At 39.4% G+C, this 18,789-nt stretch overlaps 1 protein-coding gene across 2 annotated transcripts in view; it reads left to right on the forward strand.

Annotated features, from left to right (window-relative positions):
* The window catches only part of MACF1 (microtubule actin crosslinking factor 1), a 401,373-nt gene that overhangs the window by 273,365 nt on the left and 109,219 nt on the right, over positions 1–18,789 (forward strand). The window contains exons 45-55 of one of the 2 annotated variants that reach the window (XM_051987752.1): positions 29–205; positions 462–585; positions 1,375–1,583; positions 2,039–2,356; positions 2,569–2,735; positions 5,973–6,129; positions 9,534–9,651; positions 11,934–11,996; positions 12,811–13,052; positions 14,932–15,061; positions 15,438–15,637. In XM_051987752.1, coding sequence (XP_051843712.1) covers positions 29–205; positions 462–585; positions 1,375–1,583; positions 2,039–2,356; positions 2,569–2,735; positions 5,973–6,129; positions 9,534–9,651; positions 11,934–11,996; positions 12,811–13,052; positions 14,932–15,061; positions 15,438–15,637 — 1,905 coding nt within the window. The remainder of the gene's footprint in view (positions 1–28; positions 206–461; positions 586–1,374; positions 1,584–2,038; positions 2,357–2,568; positions 2,736–5,972; positions 6,130–9,533; positions 9,652–11,933; positions 11,997–12,810; positions 13,053–14,931; positions 15,062–15,437; positions 15,638–18,789) is intronic. The other variant, XM_051987753.1, reaches the window with a different exon arrangement.

Consider the following 18,789-nt stretch of genomic DNA (forward strand, 5'->3'; position numbering starts at 1 on the left):
CCTATTTTTCCCTCTCTTCTTGAAACAGTGCAACAAATTAGGTTCTCACCTGAACATGCTTCTGGACCACTCTCAGCAGTTCCAGAGCAGTGCAGACAGCCTTCAGGCCTGGATACAGGAATGTGAGAGCAAGGTGAACCAGCTTCTCTCAGATCCTGTGGCTTCTGATCCCACCATTCTTCAGCAACAACTTGCAAACACAAAGGTAAAACAACTCAGCAACTAAGCCCAAGCCCTGATATATCAGAATGGTCTCCTTTAAGATCCCTCACATCTCATGACCTCGAAATGTCTAGAAAAGGGAAACTGGAAAAGGGAGGCATTGGACAAGATCAGAATGCCAGGAGCTTCCTTCTGGATGCTTAGCAAGTACATCTGGAGGTAGTTTACTGACTTAGAGGCCTTAGAAGAAGCCACAATCACTAACCTCCTTGATCTTCATTTTGCTCTTGGACAAACAGCAGTTACAAGGAGATCTGGCAGAACATCAGGTACCTGTAGAAAAGCTCCAGAAAGCAGCAGGGGCCCTCCTGGAGATGGAGGGTGAGCCAGCTCCTGATCCCCGGCACATCCAAGATACTACAGGTACAAAGCCAAACCAGATGATATTGAGAGGACAGGGGTTAGGAGTGTAAAGGGGAGAACATCCCCAAGAATGCAGGTGAGGGAAATGAGTGAAGTCTTACTTAATATCATCGGAACCTAGAGCTTATAACTGGGATGCTGGGAATAATACTAAGCATATTTGACCCCAATCAGACTTTTGTGGGGTCATCAAGGTAGAAGGCACCTTGGATATTATCTTGTCTAGCACCTTCATTTATAGAGAAACTTCCTCAGCACCTTCACAAGGTCACACAGATAGTAGAGTAGAGAAACGAGCCTGATACCTCCAAATTCAAATACTTGTTCTACTTGGGAGTGGGATGATGCCCAATTAAAGTTGTCAGCTGGTCCAAGGGGCACATTGTCAGAGGAGGATTAAAGCTTCTTTTTCACAAGATGCTGATCCTTGATTCAGATATGTTTATTGGAACAGAAAAAACACTACATAGAAAATCTGCAGGAGAAGCAGCTCAGATTTTAAGGGAGGCTTCATTGATGTTCTTTCAGATTTTTTAGGAAAGGATAAGTGCTTCTTTTTTTAATTTCTTCATTCTTACATCATTAGAAGTTCAAATGAGAGCATTAGGCTTTGCTTTACCTTTGGGGTTTTCTTGATGTTTTATCAAGTTGATTTTACAAATTTTATTTTGGGGAGGGGGTAATTCCTGCAAGTGGAACTCCCCCAAATGACCTTTGGATATTCTTTTGGGGATGAGCAATTATTTACCTTGAAAAACACTCTGTCTCTGTTCTCTTTGAATCTTGCAGATTCTATCTTGGGCCATTTTCAGAGCCTTTCTGGGAGGCTGGAAGAGCGTGCTGATTTATTACAGAAGGCAATTGCTCAGTCACAAAGTGTCCAGGAGGGCCTGGAAAACCTGCTGCAGTCCATCAGTGAAGTAGAGAAGAGCCTGCAGGGAGAGAAGGTGTCCTCATTAACCTCAGCAGCCATCCAAGAAGCTTTGGCCATCAATATGGTGAGAGACATACGTGGGCAGAAAGGTGTGAACAAAGCTTAAATAAATAATGACATCCTGTAGATGATTTTGAGGTGTTAGGATCTAATTAATCTTCAACTAGAGTTAAAAGAAACTGACCGATTATATATAACATATATGGCACTTGTATTTATATAGCACCCACTATGTGCCAGGCACTGTGCTGAGAACCTTATAAACCCTCTCATTTGATTCTCACAGTTGCCCTGGAAGATAGGTGCTATTGTTATCTCTATTTTACATTTGAGGAAACTAAGGCAAATAAAGGTTAAATGATTTCACACACACATACAGATTTGCAAATTGAAGAGAAAGAGGAGGGTTGGGCAGGAAGTGGAAAATCTGAGGTGCTATGGAGGCTGAGGTTGGTGGGCAGAGTTTGTCAGCTCTCCTAAGGTGAGTGGATCTTAGAGCCAATATGTTTTTAATGGCAGAAACTCAAGCAGGACATTGCTCGGCAGAAGAGCAGCCTGGAGGCTACGCGTGACATGGTAACTCGATTCATGGAGACAGCTGATGGTGCCACAGCCACAGGACTTCAAGGTAAGCTGGCAGAGGTGAGCAAGCGCTTCAGCCAGCTGTGTCAGCAGCAGCAGGATAAAGAGAGCTCCTTGAAGAAGCTGCTGCCCCAGGTAGAGATGTTTGAGGACCTCTCAGAGAAACTCCAGCAGTTCTTGGACAGTCGAGCTCGAACACTGGCTTCTGGGAACCAGCCTGACAGAGATATTGCTCAGTTCTCCCAACAGATTCAGGTGAGAGTAATTTTGTGATGGGTGATGTAAGGGATTTGTGCAAGGGAGATGGGAGGCCTGACATAGCTGATTAAAGAACATGGAATTAACTGCCTACTTATTTGATGCAGAGATTGATTCTGCCAGTTTGACTTTTTCCCTAGTATCTCTCTTTTTTAGATTGGAATTACAGCAGGGAAAACCTGCAAAATTATGGTTATTTGCCTTGTCAGGAACTGAATTTGGAAATGGGAGAGCAGCAAGAGAATCTGGATACCCTTGAGCATTTGGTTACTGATCTGAGCTGCTATGGTTTTGCTCTGGATACTTCCCAGCACAAGGAGAGGGTAGAGAAGCTAAAGAAGGATTTCACAGGGCTACAAAAGTCAATTCAAGAAAGGTAAGTTGTTTCTTTTCTGGCAGCATCTCCCTGTATGTGTTCATCATTGTGAGAGACTGTCAGACCTTCAGATTCCAGTTCAGGCCCTCACCACCATCTGTCTAGGCTGTTTCAGTAGCCTCTTAATTCTTCTCCTTGGCGCTAGAATTTCTCTCTAAACCATAGTCCATATCACTGCCAAAGTAAGACCTAAAGCTACATCTGACTGTCAGGTGGTTGCTCAGGAAGTTCTGTATCACTTCTACAATCAAATCAATATGCCTCTTACAGTTTGGCTCCAGTCTTCTTTTCCAGATTTACTATATTCTCATACCTGGTCCAGCCATGCTGGCCTGTATGCTGGACCTATGAGGCATGGCACTTCTCACCCACGCCACCCCCCAGGGCCTGACATATACTCTCTCCTCACCTCTTCCTTGTGAATTTCCTAGTTTCCTTCTAAGAAAGCTCAGCTTGATTTTTCTTGGGCAGCATGACAAGTATGGAAATACGTTTAGAAGAATTACACATTTGACCTACACTGGATTACTTGCTGTCTAGGGCAGGAGAGGGGGAAGAAAGGTGAACAATTTGGAACACAAGATTTGCAAGAGTGAATGTTGAAAACTATCTTTACATGCAAATCATTATCATAAAAATAAACAAATTCCTCCAGAGGAAAGAAAAAAAAGAAAGAAAGAAACCTCAGTTCAAGTACCATCTCCTATTTGAGGCTGTATCTGGTTCTCCCAGCTGGTATCTCTTGTGTATAATGAGTATCATGTTTCTTTCATTAGATTATAAGTTTCTCAAGGACAGGGAATGTGTCTTTTTTTTTTTTTTTGGTATTTCCAGGACCTAGTCCGGTGCTTGGTATGGTAAATGCACACTGACTGACTGAACCCCTTCTCTTTCTCCTTCTCTTAGAATTCCCTGCTTCCTTCATGGCGTGGCTCATATGCCACCTTTTCAAGGAGGCCTTTCCTGAGTTGTGCAGTTCACTTGTTAGCACTCTGTCCTCTGCTCTCTGCCCAGACCAAAGTCCTTCATCTTCACTTGCATGCTGTTTCTCCCCAATAACCAGTGACTTGAAAGGCAGGGGCTTTGTCTTTTTATTCCTGATTCCTAATATAAGTAATCACTTACTACATATTAATTGAACGAATAAGAATATTATTGAATGAATAAGTGACCCGACTCCCTTTCCATTTCTCCTCTGTTCCCCCACCTCTGTTAGACAAGGGAAAGCCAAGAACGTTATATTGAATCACTGTAGATTAGAAATTTCCTTCCTAAGCAGGCAGCCTGAACCTCCTCCTTTCTCAAAAGAATTTCTAATATAAAGTAAAGGGTGAAACCTCTCAGTAATAGTGATGAAAGAGAAGGTTCTTTCACTTGAAGACGAGACATGTTGTTCCACAAACAAGACATAGACTTTTTCTATGCCTGTCTCCATTCGTGAAATGCTCCCCTTCTTCAATTCCTCCTATTGGCTTCCCCTGGCTTCTTTTAAGCTCTAACCAAAATCCCACTTCTACAAGAAGCCTACCCTAATCTCTTTAAATTTTAGCATCTTTTCCTCTCACTTCCTATTCCATATGTAGCTTATGTGGACCTATGTGTATGCTTGTTTTCCCCCTATTAGTGTTAGCTCCTTAAGGGCCGGCACTGTTATTTTTGTAACCCTTTGCCTAGTGCCTACACGGTATATATCTCTTAAGTGTTTGTTGATTCTTTTGAAAAGAAGCAACATGGCTTATGGAATTAAGACATCTGGCCTTGAAAGCCTATTTTTGTTATTTACTATCTTTGTTACCCTGAACAGTTTCAATTTCCTTATCCATGAAAAGAGGCAATTCTATTAGATGGTCACTAAGAGTCCTTCAAATTCTAAATTTTGTGATACTCTGGAACAGCTTGAAGATAACATGAGAGATCAGAAATGGGATCTGAAATTTTGTTTCAAAATTAGAGGAAATCTCATAAATTTGAGTGAGAAGTAGATGGACGGGCATTGGCTCCATCTATTTTAGTCTGTTTTAGGCAACATGCTTTGGAGGTAATTGATAAGAGATAAGAGATGAGTTGAAGCTGTTCCAAACTTAAGATTTTTCAGAGAAAGGAAATCCATGACAACTTTACAGTTGAAAATGTAGACAAAAAGCTTCATTCATTCAGCAAACATTTATTAAGCTCCTATTATGAACAAAACATTGTGCGTAGTACTGCATGAGATAGAAAGTTCAGAAAAGACACAGGCCATGTCTTTGTGGAGCTCACAATCTAGTGAGAATTTCTGAATGTAGTCTTCAATAGTTCATCTATTTCACTGAAACCTGAGTTATCATAGAATAGGAGGAGTCACGAAGACAAATAAAACAAGGACAGTTTTCTTAAATAGGAGGGGGGGAAATCAAAGGTCCAGAGTCCCCTAGGTTTTTCTTCCATTAAGCAGAATGATTTAAAATTCTCTGAACTAGTCAGGCTTCTCTGACTTTGCATGAGAGTATTTGCTGATCATTAGTCCCAAGAATAATTTCTCTCTTCTCATGCTACTGTTTTTTAAAATTTCTGACACATTTAAAATTTAAAAATTCTGACACATAGTTTAGTACTAGAGGTAGAGGTATTACTACTAGAGATATTGGTTATCAAGACATCAAATGAAAATCCACTGCAGCATTTCTAAGTTATAGGCTGAAAAAGGGCCAAGCAGAACAGAGCTTAGCCCTTAATGTGGATTAGGCAGAATGCTTCTATTAGTGTGAGGGAAAGAACAATCGCTTGCTTCTTTCAGTTCATTCATATTCTTCAATGGGGCCAGTGATGCTGTTTTCAGGAATATATATAATGTTTTAGTTAAACTCTTCAACTAGAAAAATAGCTCAAATTATTACAACTTCAATTTCTATGACTTTTTAATGTTTACAAAGTACTTTCCTCTTAATACTCTGCCATGTATCCAATGTCTTACACATTGTAATGCTTTTTTTTTTTTTAACCAGCAAATCATTTTGCAGCAGACTTTGCAATTCTTGACAACTCCTATTTTATAGATAAGGAAAATAAGGTTTAAGTGAGTCAAGTGACTTATCCATGATTATTTATCTAGTAATTGCTGGATTTGAATATAGGTCTCTTGACTTAGGTCCAATGCTCTTTGGGCTGCTGCACATGTGTGCTTGGCACCAATGTGTGCTCAGAATGTGCTTCATGCAAAACCTTGTCCCTTCTATAACAAAAACTTCTCTTTGGCAGAGAGAAGGATACATCATCCTGCCAGGAACAGTTGGATGAATTTCGGAAGCTGGTTCGAGCTCTGCAGAAATGGCTAAAGGAAAGCGAAGGAAATATGCCAGTGGTAGAGACCTCTATGAGCACCAGAGAGCTACAGAAGCAGATTGAGCACCTTGAGGTAAGTAGAGAAATGATTAGATTGTGCCTGCATAGTGGTTTAAAGACCTTCTAATTCAGTTTATGTCCTTGGTGTGGTAGATGGTAACCAGAAATTAGCAGTTCACTAATCCCAGCTCTTGGGAACATCTTCAGGAAATCATATAATCTTATATTGTCAAATCTAACAATCATGAGGCAATTAAGGCTGTCATGCAACATGGCACTGAGCATATGTATATACTTAATAAATCTTTAATTAAAAGCTTATTGTTAGACCTGTTATTTAGGCAGATAAGAGAAGAAAGGAGATACTGTGACCTTGAACCTTCATGAAAAAATTTAGAATCAAGATGCCAGAAGGAGCCTAAGTCAAGTATACATACCCTTTTTATAGTGTGCTTGGCTGGGGATCATCTCATCTCTCTTTTAATGGCTCAGGTAATAGGGAATTCATTGTCTCCTGAGATAGCCTATTCCATTGGCAGATAGCTCTAGATTTTAGAACATTTTCTTGTTTTAAGCCACAGTCTGTTTCGTTTTAAGTTTAACCTTTTGATTCTAGTTTTGCAATTGGAAAGCAGATTTGCTCTATAATAGGCATGTTAATTTATTCTCTTTGCTCTGTGATAACTTTTCAAATAAATATCTGAAGCAACAATGATGTCTTCCTTTAGAATCTTCTGCTCCAGGTTGAAATAGTCCCTATATCAGAACAGAATTCATTAGAATCATACTCTCCCTTCATCTGCTTACTTCTTTGAGAACAATGATCTTATCAGTTTGGTTGCTTTCCCCATACTTGCAGGTATCAGTTCTTTTCATATTCAACATGAGCAAACAAATAAATGCAGAAAAGTTTAGATACATTGATTTTGTATATACAAAAACTTTTTTATTTTATATAATCAAAGTTTTCCATTTTATTTTCTGTAATCCTCTATATTCCTTGTTTTGCCATCAGTTCTTCTCTTATCCATAGATGTGAAAAGCAAGTTCCTATTAATTCTACATTCTGGAAACATGCAAATCTAATTCATTTTTTAATAGGACTCTTTTTATCTAAGCCATGTATCCTTTGGAGCTTATCTTCTACGTAGTGCAAAGTTTGATCTAAATTTCTGCCAAAATGCTAGAAGAATCTATGTGAGGGAGAGTAAGAAGTTGAGGATAACACTGAGATTATGAACCTGAGACACTGGAAGTATGATGTTTCCTTTGACAGAAATAAGAAAGCAGGTTAAGAAACAGAAATGAGTTCAATTGCAGACATCCAGTTGGAAATGTCACATTCTCCAATCTATAACAGACCCAAAGTCAGGGCCTTGTAACATCTTCCTCTGAACTGACAGAGAAGCATTTTCAGCAGTTCCTTTAGACAGCTAAAATATGAAACTGGAGATTAGGTAAGTATTCAGGCCCAGTGAGGTATATTTGAGGCTAAAGATGACTGTTAACTCTGAGAGTAGCTATATTACTTGAGGGAAGATGTATATGGAAGTGCAAGCAGAAGGTCAACATATATTCTTGGCTAGAAGGAAAAAGAACCAGGGATGAAGATTAAGGAGTCCAGAGAAAACCCTTCATATTATGTACTGTTATAAAAAAGCCAAACTGAAGAAAGGGCATTTGAGCTATAAGTGGCCTCTCTATCTTCTCAGAAGAGGAAGAGATGAAGTCATATGCTAAGAGATACTTATGGATAGAAGCGGTCAGTAACAGCTGCAAAGGGGAGTCTATCAGGGAATCAACAAGAGGCAGATGAAAGGATTGTCTGACAGAGTCAAATGCCAAACTGAAGTCAGACAACTGAATTTGTGGGGGCCAGAGCTGCATGTTCATAAGTACCAGCACTTTTTAGCCTGGGTAGTAATGAGTAGTAACTGAGTAGTGACTGGGTAGTGACTAAGACTATGGGTAGTAATGAAGATCCAAGGAGGAAATTTGCTGGGGCAGCTTCTATAGAGCCCAACGGGATGATATTCAGAAGAGAATTTGGACTTCATCCCGTCTTTTTAATGCCTTTCCAGAATGTGATATTGATAGAATTTCCTAATGTGAGAAGACGTGCTATGCAGAAATGAATGGCTTTTTTCGCTGCACTTTATCCCAAAACTAAGTTAGAATTCTAATCTCATTCCCCTTGATAGACTTCATTCCAGGTTCTAAATTGGGATCCTGAGATCCATAAACTTATTTTCTATGTATTTTTATAAGCATTTCAATGTGATTGGTTTTTTGGTAATCTTTTTTTATGAATTTAAAAGTATTCTGAGGAGGAATTATACTTAACTACCAAAAGGTAACCAAAGTTACCACATCCTAGTATTTCTTTTTTTTTCCAAAATCCCTTTTCCTTTTGGTCTTGGCTTTTTTATTCCCATACAAGGTACAGGGTCACCATCAGACTCCATCCTGATCTCTCTACCTTCTGTGCATTTGATGCCAAGGCCTATTGATTTTACTTTCATAACATCTTTTCCATACTGCCATCCTGTCATCCTCTTGACATCACTATCACTCTGGTGCCAGCCCTCATCTCCTCACACATGGACTATTGCAAAACTGCTGGTGGATTGAGACCTCTGCATTCTAGTCCATCCTCCATTCTGATTCTATGATCTTTTAGCTAGTGCGGGTCAATTGTTCAGTCGTCTGCCTTTCTACTACTTTTCCAGTCTTCTTAGACCTTCCCCCTCCACCACACACTCTTTTGAACACCAACACTCCATCTTCCCACTCCGGGCATTTTTTTTTTTTAGCTATCTCCCATGCTTGGAATCCTTTCCCTCCTCAGTTCTACTTCCTGGCTTCCCTGACGTCCTTCAAGTCCCAGCTAAGAGCTCATCTTCTCCTAATCTGTACTGATCTCCCATAATTTGAATGCCTTCTCTCTGTTGATTATTTCCAATTTAGCCTGTATCTCTTGTTTGTACATAGTTGTGTACCAATTATCTCTTCATTACACTGTGATCTCTTTGGGAGCAGGAACTATCTTTTGCTTTTTTTGTTTCCGTAATGTGCAGAGGCGCACAGTGCTTGGCACATAGTAGGTGCTTAATAAATGGTTATTGACTGACTGATTATACCTGCAAAATGCCTTCTCTTCATCTCTACTTGTTGAAATCTTTCTACTCCTTTAAAGTTTATCTTGTGTGTCTTCTCTGCCATGACTTATTCCTTTATCCATTCACTTATAAGTGATTTGTCTACCCTCTAATTTCCTTAGAGACTTTACCTGAACTTCCTTAATCCATATGACATTCCTTCTCTTTCTATCATTACTTACTTGTGAATAGTCTTATGCTCCATTAGCTCCTTGAAGGCAGGAATTATATAGATCTTCATCTTTATATCATCAAGCACAGGGTAAGCACATACATAATGTTTTGGAAAATGTTTTGTTGAATTGTGTTTTTTTAATAGGCTCTTTTGGATGACTGGACAAGTAAGGGACCCCAAGTGGAAGAAATAAATAGCAAAGGCATGGCCTTAGAAAACCTGATTGTGGAGATTACAGCACCTGAAACACAATCCAAGACAGGTAAGAAACAATCCAGTGATGACTTGAAAAGGATAATAAATAAAATACTTCATGTACATGATGACCTCTCTTGGTATTGTGTTAACCCAAAGGTTAAGAAGAAAAGGTCCATCATGCTGCTTTTCCTGTACCTTATCTTCCCTTTTGCTCCTTAATAACAATTGCACTATTCTGGAAGATGGCCACAATATTTTAATCAGAAGAAAACAGCTTGGGAACCTTAAGACTTGCACTTCCCTACTAGAGAGAGCTGACATCCACTTCAGTCTAGAAAATAACCTAGAGACACTAAGTTGGGGCTTTCTGATTTGAGGGATCTGATTTTGGGCAAAGTTCAGTGAAGAGTGAGTGTGGTTCATCCTTGATGTCTGATGAGACAAAATGCCACTCTCTCTTCACATTGCTTCATAGAGTCCAAGAAATGAGTCCCTAGCTCATGAACTCCCTCTTGTGATCTGTCCTCTGGCTCTGGCTCAAGGCATTTTCTTTCATCACCTGCTCAGAGTATTGTTGTTTTTAGTTCCTGGCAGCAGTGTTTCAAGAGTCCAGATGTTAGAACAAGGATCCAAGAGATGCAGGTTCAAATCTTACCTGGCTCTGTGACAATGGTCAAGTTATTTTACCTTTGTGATCCCCAGCTGCTTTATTTATAAAATGACATAATACTTGGTACTTCCTCAGTCATTCATTTATTTTGAGAAAGGTGGTTTAAGGACATCTAAATAGCTCAGTGGATAGAGTACTGGTCCTGGAGTAAGGAGAATATGAGTTCAAATCTGGCTTCAGACACTTTCTAGCTGTGTAACCCTGGGCAAGTCACAACCCTAATTGTCTCTCAAGAACACAAGACTAATAATTGAGAGAGGTGCTTTGTAAACCTTAGGGTAATACAGAAGTATGTGTCAGGTTTGGGTTTTTTCTTTAATGTACAGTTTAACATAGATCTTCTAGATATTAGATTTGATGAATATAATCATGTAATCCCTTACACTTGTATATAATCTTTCATATTTTCTAATATCTTTTGCATATAATCTCATTTGATCTTCACAACAATCCTGTTAAGAAATTTAATGATAGTCCTATTTTTTATTTAAGTGAATTCTGAGACTCAAGATTAAGTATCTTCATTAAGAGCATACATTAAGTAAGCTAACAGAACCATCAGTACAACTCAGGGCTCCTAAATTCTGTTTGCAGTGTTCTTTTTACAGAAGACTGATTTGGCTTCAGATTCAGAAATCTATGAAATGCAGAAACCTATCTTGGATATAAATCAATGTAATAATGTAATCAATATAATCTTTTCCTATAATGTGTGTGTGTGTGTGTATATATATAATTAGAACCATAACTTTTTTGGTTTGATTTATATTTATTATTTATAAGAACTGGTAAACCCTTCAAATTACTACTCTCCTAAATGCTCCTAAAGCTGAGTTCCTTGAAACTTAACAAGGTAAAGGAGTGGTGGAAACAAATTCCTGTACCCTGAAGGAACAGTCTAAGAATAGCCCTCTTTCTTAACTTAGCCAAACATATGCTCCCTTTGCTGTGGTGCTCAGATTCAATTGCCATTCATCAATATTTTTCTAAAGGCCATTGGTTTTAATGAAGAAGTCTCTATTGATTCTAAAGGAACTCTTGACGGGCAGCATGGACAGATTGACATTTGTGGAGCTGGGAAAACCTGAGTAAGCAAATTGCTTACTCTAGGAAACTTTCAAAAATTATCAGTTGCAGAAGAGTTGGCAATCTGCATCACTAATGGAAATTTACTCACTAGGAGTGCCTTGATTCAATGAAATAGTAGATTTGGTTTTTTAAAAAATTAGAAAAAACAATACCATGTAAAGTTTGTTTCTCACCTCTATCACCTCTCTCCCATAGATTAAAAAAAATGAATTCTGTCAGTATATAACATGTGATACTCAAGTTCTAAAGACATAATTGGTTTGACCTTTATTTGCCTCTTAAGAAACTAGAGCAGAAAATAGGAAATAGGGCATATTTGAAATTATGTGATTAAAGAAAGAATCTGACCTAGAAGAAACTGTTAGGAGAAAGGAATCCAAATGTCCTCCAGAAAGGGTTGTAAATGATTAGTGCTTTGAAATGTCCCTTTGTTGCCTGGCACCTGGAATGATCTGTTGCCTTCCATGAGCTCTGTTGTCTTGTGCTATGTTAACCTGTTGGCGCTTTCGTCTCATGATGAGTGCAACAGTGTATTGCTCCTAACCGTTTGTCTTGCCCTTTGTTTGTCTTCTTGTCCTTCTGCTCAGGTTCTGTTCCACCCTCTCTAGGAGGCTCTGTAGGCAGTGTAAACGGATACCACACCTGCAAAGGTGAGCTACACCATCATGACAAGCACTTCCTGTGTTGGATGTATTAGGGCAGTGTTTGTCTGTGCATCTGTATCTGTTTTCATGGGGGCAGAAGAGCTGCTGCCAGGATCCGTGTGATGAAGGCCAAAAACAATAATTATTATGATTATAAATCTTCTACCCCTATTTCAGCCAAGCTGGACCCAAATTCCAAGAGAGCAAAGTGTGTACCCGGTTAGTACTTTAGGCTGGGAGGTGAGCCAGTTGTGATACTAAGAATCCTCAAGGAGATAGACCTAAACCTAAGGTTAAGTCCACCACTGAACTAGATGACATTCCCATCCTGGGTTTCTGTGGCTTCCTTAAAGAGAAAAACAAGCAAAAAGTGTGAGCTATAGAGAATCTTTAAAGGTCATCTATTACAATGTTCAGCCTCCAAGCAGAGCAGCCTCTAAATAGAGATACAAAAACAGGGGTATTTATTTGGCAATCCTGATAAGGCATTAATATGAGCTATAGTCCTCTCTACTTAGTCATTTGGTCCTTTGAGGTCATACAGCTGGATAAATAACCAAGTCTAAAGCCAAAAGGTAGATGAATTGTTCTGTGTAAGTAAACAGGAAATCCTTAATCTCTACTTTAACCTGGGAGGGAAATCACACCTGTAGGACTTTAAATATCCTAAGTGATATCTAATCCAGAATTGTAAATTTAGGAGAAATGGAATCGAGTGCTATGTTCTATATCATTATACCAGGGTACCACTTAGAAGGGGAGGATAGGCAGCAAGCTCAAGGAATTATTACTGATCTGCCTTCTGTTTTTCTGAAACTAGATTTGACGGAAATCCAATGTCACATGTCGGATGTGAGCCAACAGTATGAGAAGCTGGGTGGGGTGCTTCAGGAACGCCGGGATAGCCTGCTGGCCATGCTAAACAGTATGCAGGAAGTTCAGGAGGAGGCAAGCTCTCTGTTGCAGTGGCTTGAATCTAAAGAGCAGGCCCTGAAAGCCCTTGATGCTTCTTCATCACCAACCAAAACAGAGACAGTGAGAGCCCAAGCTGAATGTAATAAGGTATGGTTTCCATGACAGTAGAAACAGTAATCTGGATTGCAGAGGACACTTACCTGTTCAGCTAGAATTTTGTCACAGACTAACAGAGCATTAGTAATGCACTAATGCTGGCTAGGCTTTGATGAGCAAAGTATTTGATACTAAAGAGATAAAGTTTTCCAAAATATTTTTGGTGAACTTTCTCTCCTTACATTTGAACTGTATTGTCAAGTTTAGAAACAACATTCCTAGAAAGAGATTCCTAATATTTTAGCATTGGAAGGAACTTCAGAGACTATTCAGATGAACCTGTACTTGAATATGAATCTCCTCCTACCTCTATAATGAGTCCACAAAATGTCAGTCAGCCTTTGCTTGAATATCCCCAGAGATGGGGAATTCACTGAACTCTGTGAGGCGGCAACCCATTCTATTATTGTTGGACAGCTCCAATGTGAGGTTCATTGTTGTGCTAAATGGAAATCTGTATACTACTAAATTTGTATTTCATAGTCCTAAGTTTTTTCCAAAGGGACCAACAAGAACAAATTTAACTAACCCTTCTTTCATGTAGAAGCCCTTCAAAAGAGAGTATCTCCCAAAATTCTTCTCTTTATCAGTTACTTCAACCAATCCTTTTATGGATTGATATTGAATACTTGCTTACCCTCTTATTGACATGTTTCATATGGTCAGTGTCTAATGTCCTTCCTTAATGTGGTGCCTATAATTGGGTACAATATTTTTTTAGATGATCTGACCAGGGAGGAATACAAGGACTGTCACTTTCCTTGCCCTGGATCTTTATTGGACACATTAGCCTAAAGGGCTGTCTCTTTCCTTGCCCTGGATTTTTATTGCACACATTAGCCCATCCTTAAAGGAATCTGCCTATTTTTTTGCAGATCACCATAATACCTCTCTGAATTCCTATTTGTGGTATATGTAAATAACAGTTATAATAAATTCATGAGGCCAGAAAACAGGTGAGAGTCATTGTTAAAGGGAAAAAGACAAAAATATATTAGTAGGAAATATGCTGATGTTTGGAATCCTCTAAAAACCAGAGACAAAGACACACACACACATTCACACTCCTTCTTCCCCCTGACAGATAATGCTTAAAACTCAAGATTAGTATACTATATTTAGTTTAGTCATTAATATCTTTTTTAGCAGTGGGTCCCATGGTAATGCTTACAAATAAAAAACTCAGCCCCTGGATTGCTGGGACTTTAAAAAAATTCTCCAAAGATCCACAGAGTCAAGGAAGCATTTTGTTTCAAAACAATAAGAAAAAAAATCCGTCTATGTTGACATTTGACAGTAAAAATAAAGGCATAAAAGATTTTTTAACATACATCCAGGAAAGTGACTCAACTGAGCTAATGGGATAGAAAAGGAGAAGCCTTAGACAGGCATTAAATAAGTGCCTAGCACACAGAAGCAGGGCTTCCCCTTCTGAGATCTGAGAAATAAGCACTCCGTCCTCTGTGTGTGGAAAACAATCTCAGGCTTAGAGAAGGCAACGGGCCTTGTCTCAGAGGAGCATTGTCAAGTAAGGCATCTCGGTGTATCTTTCCCTTTATAGTTTTGAGTGAGATTCTCCTCCTGCATGTTGGCCTGAACTAGCTAAGGCCTTGGGCCCAAAAAATATCAAAGGAAATTTTCTGTGATGATTCTGTGCCACAAGGTCATCCAAAGCTATCTCTTTAATGGCATTGTCTGAGCCCTTTTCTTTTCCATAATGCATTTCTGTGTCAGGAGTTCTAGGACTCTATCAGCAGAATAATTGTAAAATCAGGAACAGAGTTCATGTTGCTTTATTTCCACTGTTGTTTTTGAATACCATACCTAGAAATAGTTTCTTGTCTTATATTAATGGGATTTTTGTTTCTAGGCCTTCTTGGCAGAATTGGAACAGAATTCTCCAAAGATCCACAAAGTCAAGGAAGCACTGGCTGGTTTGTTGAAGAAGTATCCTAACTCACAGGAAGCAAAACACTGGAAGGAAATGCAGGAGGAACTCAGTAAGTTATCTCAGAGATTTTATCAAACTTAATTTTTAGGTACTCCTTACTACTTCTTTAAGGCAAATGTAAAGTGTTTTATGGCAATTATATGCCAGGAAAAGGAAGATTTTTCGTTAACTCATACAGGTAGCCCAAAGGACTGGACAAGGTTTAAGAGAAACCCAAGTGTAACCTCCCTTCCTTTATAAAAGTCTTGTCCCATAGAAAGGTCATCTTGCCTTGAACAAACTTAAGAGCATTAACAATTTGTCCCAATTTGTTTTGCTAAAGAAAAAGTAAAATGATTGATGCTTGGATGTAGTAGGAAGGCAGGAAGAAGCCTGACCGCTAAGGAAGAGTACTTCAGTACCAACTTTTCTTTTATTTTGTCCAGCCTCCCGGTGGGTGCGGGCCAGTGAAGTGACAGTAGCCAGGCAGCAGAAACTGGAAGAATCAGCTAACCAGCTAGCAAGCTTCCAGACTGCAGAGGCCCAGCTGCGGCCCTGGCTAATGGAGAAAGAGCTGATGATGAGTGTTCTGGGGCCCTTGTCCATCGATCCCAACATGTTGAATGCCCAGAAACAACAGGTCCAGGTGAGGTGGAACTCAGGACTGGGAAAGCAGTGGGAATCCATCCTGATGAAGCCATTCAGTCCTGTGCTTATCAGTGCTGGTGATTAGATCACGACTTGTTACTTTCCTGGGGGTCTGCTTATGTTTCCATGAAAAGCAACAAATGCCATAGTAACTCTGGGAGTCACCAGCTAGGAGGAGCATACTGTTTACATGCTTATTTTTTTCTCCAAACTCTGCTCCTATCCCCTAGATCACCCCTCACCATGCCAGCTGGTATAGTGGGTAGAGCCCAAACCCACAATCAGGAGACCAGAACTTCAATCTTGTCTTAGACACTGGCTACCCTTGGGACCCTGAGCCATGGCACTTTGTGTCTCCCTCAGTTTCCTCATAAAACAGGCTAATCATAGTGCCTCTCAGGTTGCTATGAGAACAATATACCCCATACATATTAGCTATTTATAATTGTTGTTGTGGCTCTACTGTTATTTTATATGTGAGAAAACTGAGACCTGGTGAGGTTAAGATCTGAGACTTGAGAAACTGGATCTGAATTCAGAGTCTCATCTTATAAGGCAGCCAAGTGACACCATAGTGCATCAGCCTTAGAGTAAGAAAGACCTGAGTACAAATTTGATCTCAAACATTTAACAGCTGTGCGACCCTGGGCCAGTCACTTAACCTTGTCTGCCTTAATTTCCTTATCTGCATAAATGAGCTGGAGAAAGAAATTGCAATCTATTCCTGTATCTTTGCCAGGAAAATATCAAATGGCATCACAAAGAGTTGGACATGATTGGATAAGCAACTCAGTAACAACAACAATCCTGTGTCTACAAAGCCTGTGCCCTTTTCAGAGTGTACCAGGCCTGTGATCTTTAAAAAGTCACTTTCGATTCTCTGTGCTGAGATTTCCTTGTGATATCATATGATCTCCAAGATTCCTTCCAGCTCTCTGTCTGTGACTCCATAATCTACATTCTGACAATATTTTTCCAAAAGCTAGGGGAGCAATTGGAACTTTTCCATAGGAATCTCTAGTGAATGCCTGCTTATCTGTCCAGCAGTATTCTAGGTGGTATAAGGGGCAAAGATAGGGTGGGAGCTGAGTCTTGAAGAAAGGTAGGAGGCAGGGGCAAGGAGGGGAGTGCTCCCCCCTGGCAGGGAGTGCTCATCCCTAGATACTTGAGAGTATCTGGAAGGAATCTGAAAAGTAGGTAGGAAGACAGGATTGATTGTAAAGGGGATTTTAGTTTTTGATTCTGTGGGATAATAAGGAACCGTTAGAATTTGTTGAGTATGGTAGGGTGATCTAACAAGATTACTTTGGCAGCTGAGTAGAGCATAAATGAGGGTGGGCAGAGACTTGAGGCCAGGACTTGAGGCTGCTGCACTTTTGGGGATGTAAGTTGATAAGAGTTGTACCAGGGTGGGATGACTGAGTAAAGAGAGGAGATGGAAGGGAAGGAACAATAAACAAACAGATTAGATATGTGAGGTTAATGCAAGTAATGAGACAAAAGCTGATAGCAGGGTTTTAGGTCTGAGTGACTGGGAGAAAGATAATAGGGAAGTCTGAGAAAAGAGAGAATCTATTGGGAAATTTCTTTTTTGGACATGTTGAGTTTGAATCCAAGAGGCAGATAGTGATACAAAACTTGAGGTCAGGAGCAAGGTGAGAACTGGATAAATGGACCTGAGAATAATCTGTGAGTCTCTGGGAACTGATGAGATCACCAAGAAGGATAGTATGGAGAGAAAAAAAGAAAAGAGCCCAGGATAGAGCTCTATGGGGTATCTGGAGTTAATGGTTGTGACCTTGGAAGAAGATTCAGCAAAGGGGACTGAGAAGGAACTGGAAGGAAGAGAACAGTAGTATGAGGGCTTAGAGGAGAGAGGTCCAAGAAGAAAGGATAATTTGACAGGTCAAAGGCTGCAGAAAGATTGGGAAATATGAAGACTGATAAAAGGTCATAGGATAGTAATTAAGAGATCATTAGAAGTCAGACTGAAGAGGATTTAGAAGAAAGATGAGAAAAGGCACCAGTTGTACCTGGCTTTCTTGAAGGATTTAGCCACAAAAGAAAGAAGAGATATGAGATGATAGCTAATGGTGGTAGAAACCAGTGAGTGGTTTTTTTTGGTTTTGTTTTGTTGAAAGAATGGAAGTCAGAGAGTGGTGAAGGAGAAGATAGTGTGGGAAGAGATCAGCTCTCTATGAATGTCTTTTTCAGTCAAGTATATGAGGCAAAGTTCTCAGTGAGAAGATTGAGGGAAGAATTGCCATGGGAAAGTTTTGGAATTCAGCAGCTGTGATGACTTTAACAGGGAATCCATTAGGGCAGTATAAAAGGGGAAGTGATAACCTAGAGAAGTGGTGAACCTGAAATGCAGACTAAGACAATAGCCAGTATGGGAATTTGTTTTATTATTTATGAAAATACTGATTTTATTTTGTATTTATATATCACAATTTTTTTAAAATAATTGTACCACCAACAAAAAAGGTGATATGTTTTTGGTATATTGAGCTAGAACTTAAAATGCGTTTCCCCATAGAAAGTTTTATAAATGGAGAGCTATAATCAAAACATTACTATTTGTATTATGATGTTTCAGTGGGGGAAAGTTAGCTATGATTTAAAGTATATTTTTCATGGGAAAATGACTTTTAGAATTTAAGTCATCAGTACATTGGAGATGGCCCATGTATATTTAATTGCTAAATTGGCTCTGATTGTAAAAGCTGTAAGAGCTCAGAAGGGAGGACCTATAATAATATCTGGCCATTTATATGGTACCTTAACGTTACAGGTGCAGAGAAGTACTCGCCTGAACTGGTTGTGGTTGTAGATAATATTATTAAACTCACCTGAGAGTTGCTTAACTCCTGTGAAAGCACAGGTTTAGTCCCCATCCCTATCTCTTTTAATATGTGCAAAGCACTTTATATACATTATTTCATTTGTACCTCAAAACAATCTTTAGTAATAACACAGCAAGTATTATAATCTTCATTTTACAGATGAGGAAACTAAAGCTCAGAGAGGTTGTGTCTTAGTGCTGGTTATGCAGCTAATAAGAGTCAGGGGCAGAATTTTTAATCTGGACTTCCTGACTTTGTTTAATACTTTAGCCATTGTGTCCCATCATCTTTCAAAATTAAGAAA

The sequence above is a fragment of the Antechinus flavipes genome, chromosome 3 (genome assembly GCF_016432865.1).
Source record: "Antechinus flavipes isolate AdamAnt ecotype Samford, QLD, Australia chromosome 3, AdamAnt_v2, whole genome shotgun sequence".
Classification (NCBI taxonomy): Eukaryota; Metazoa; Chordata; class Mammalia; order Dasyuromorphia; family Dasyuridae; genus Antechinus; species Antechinus flavipes.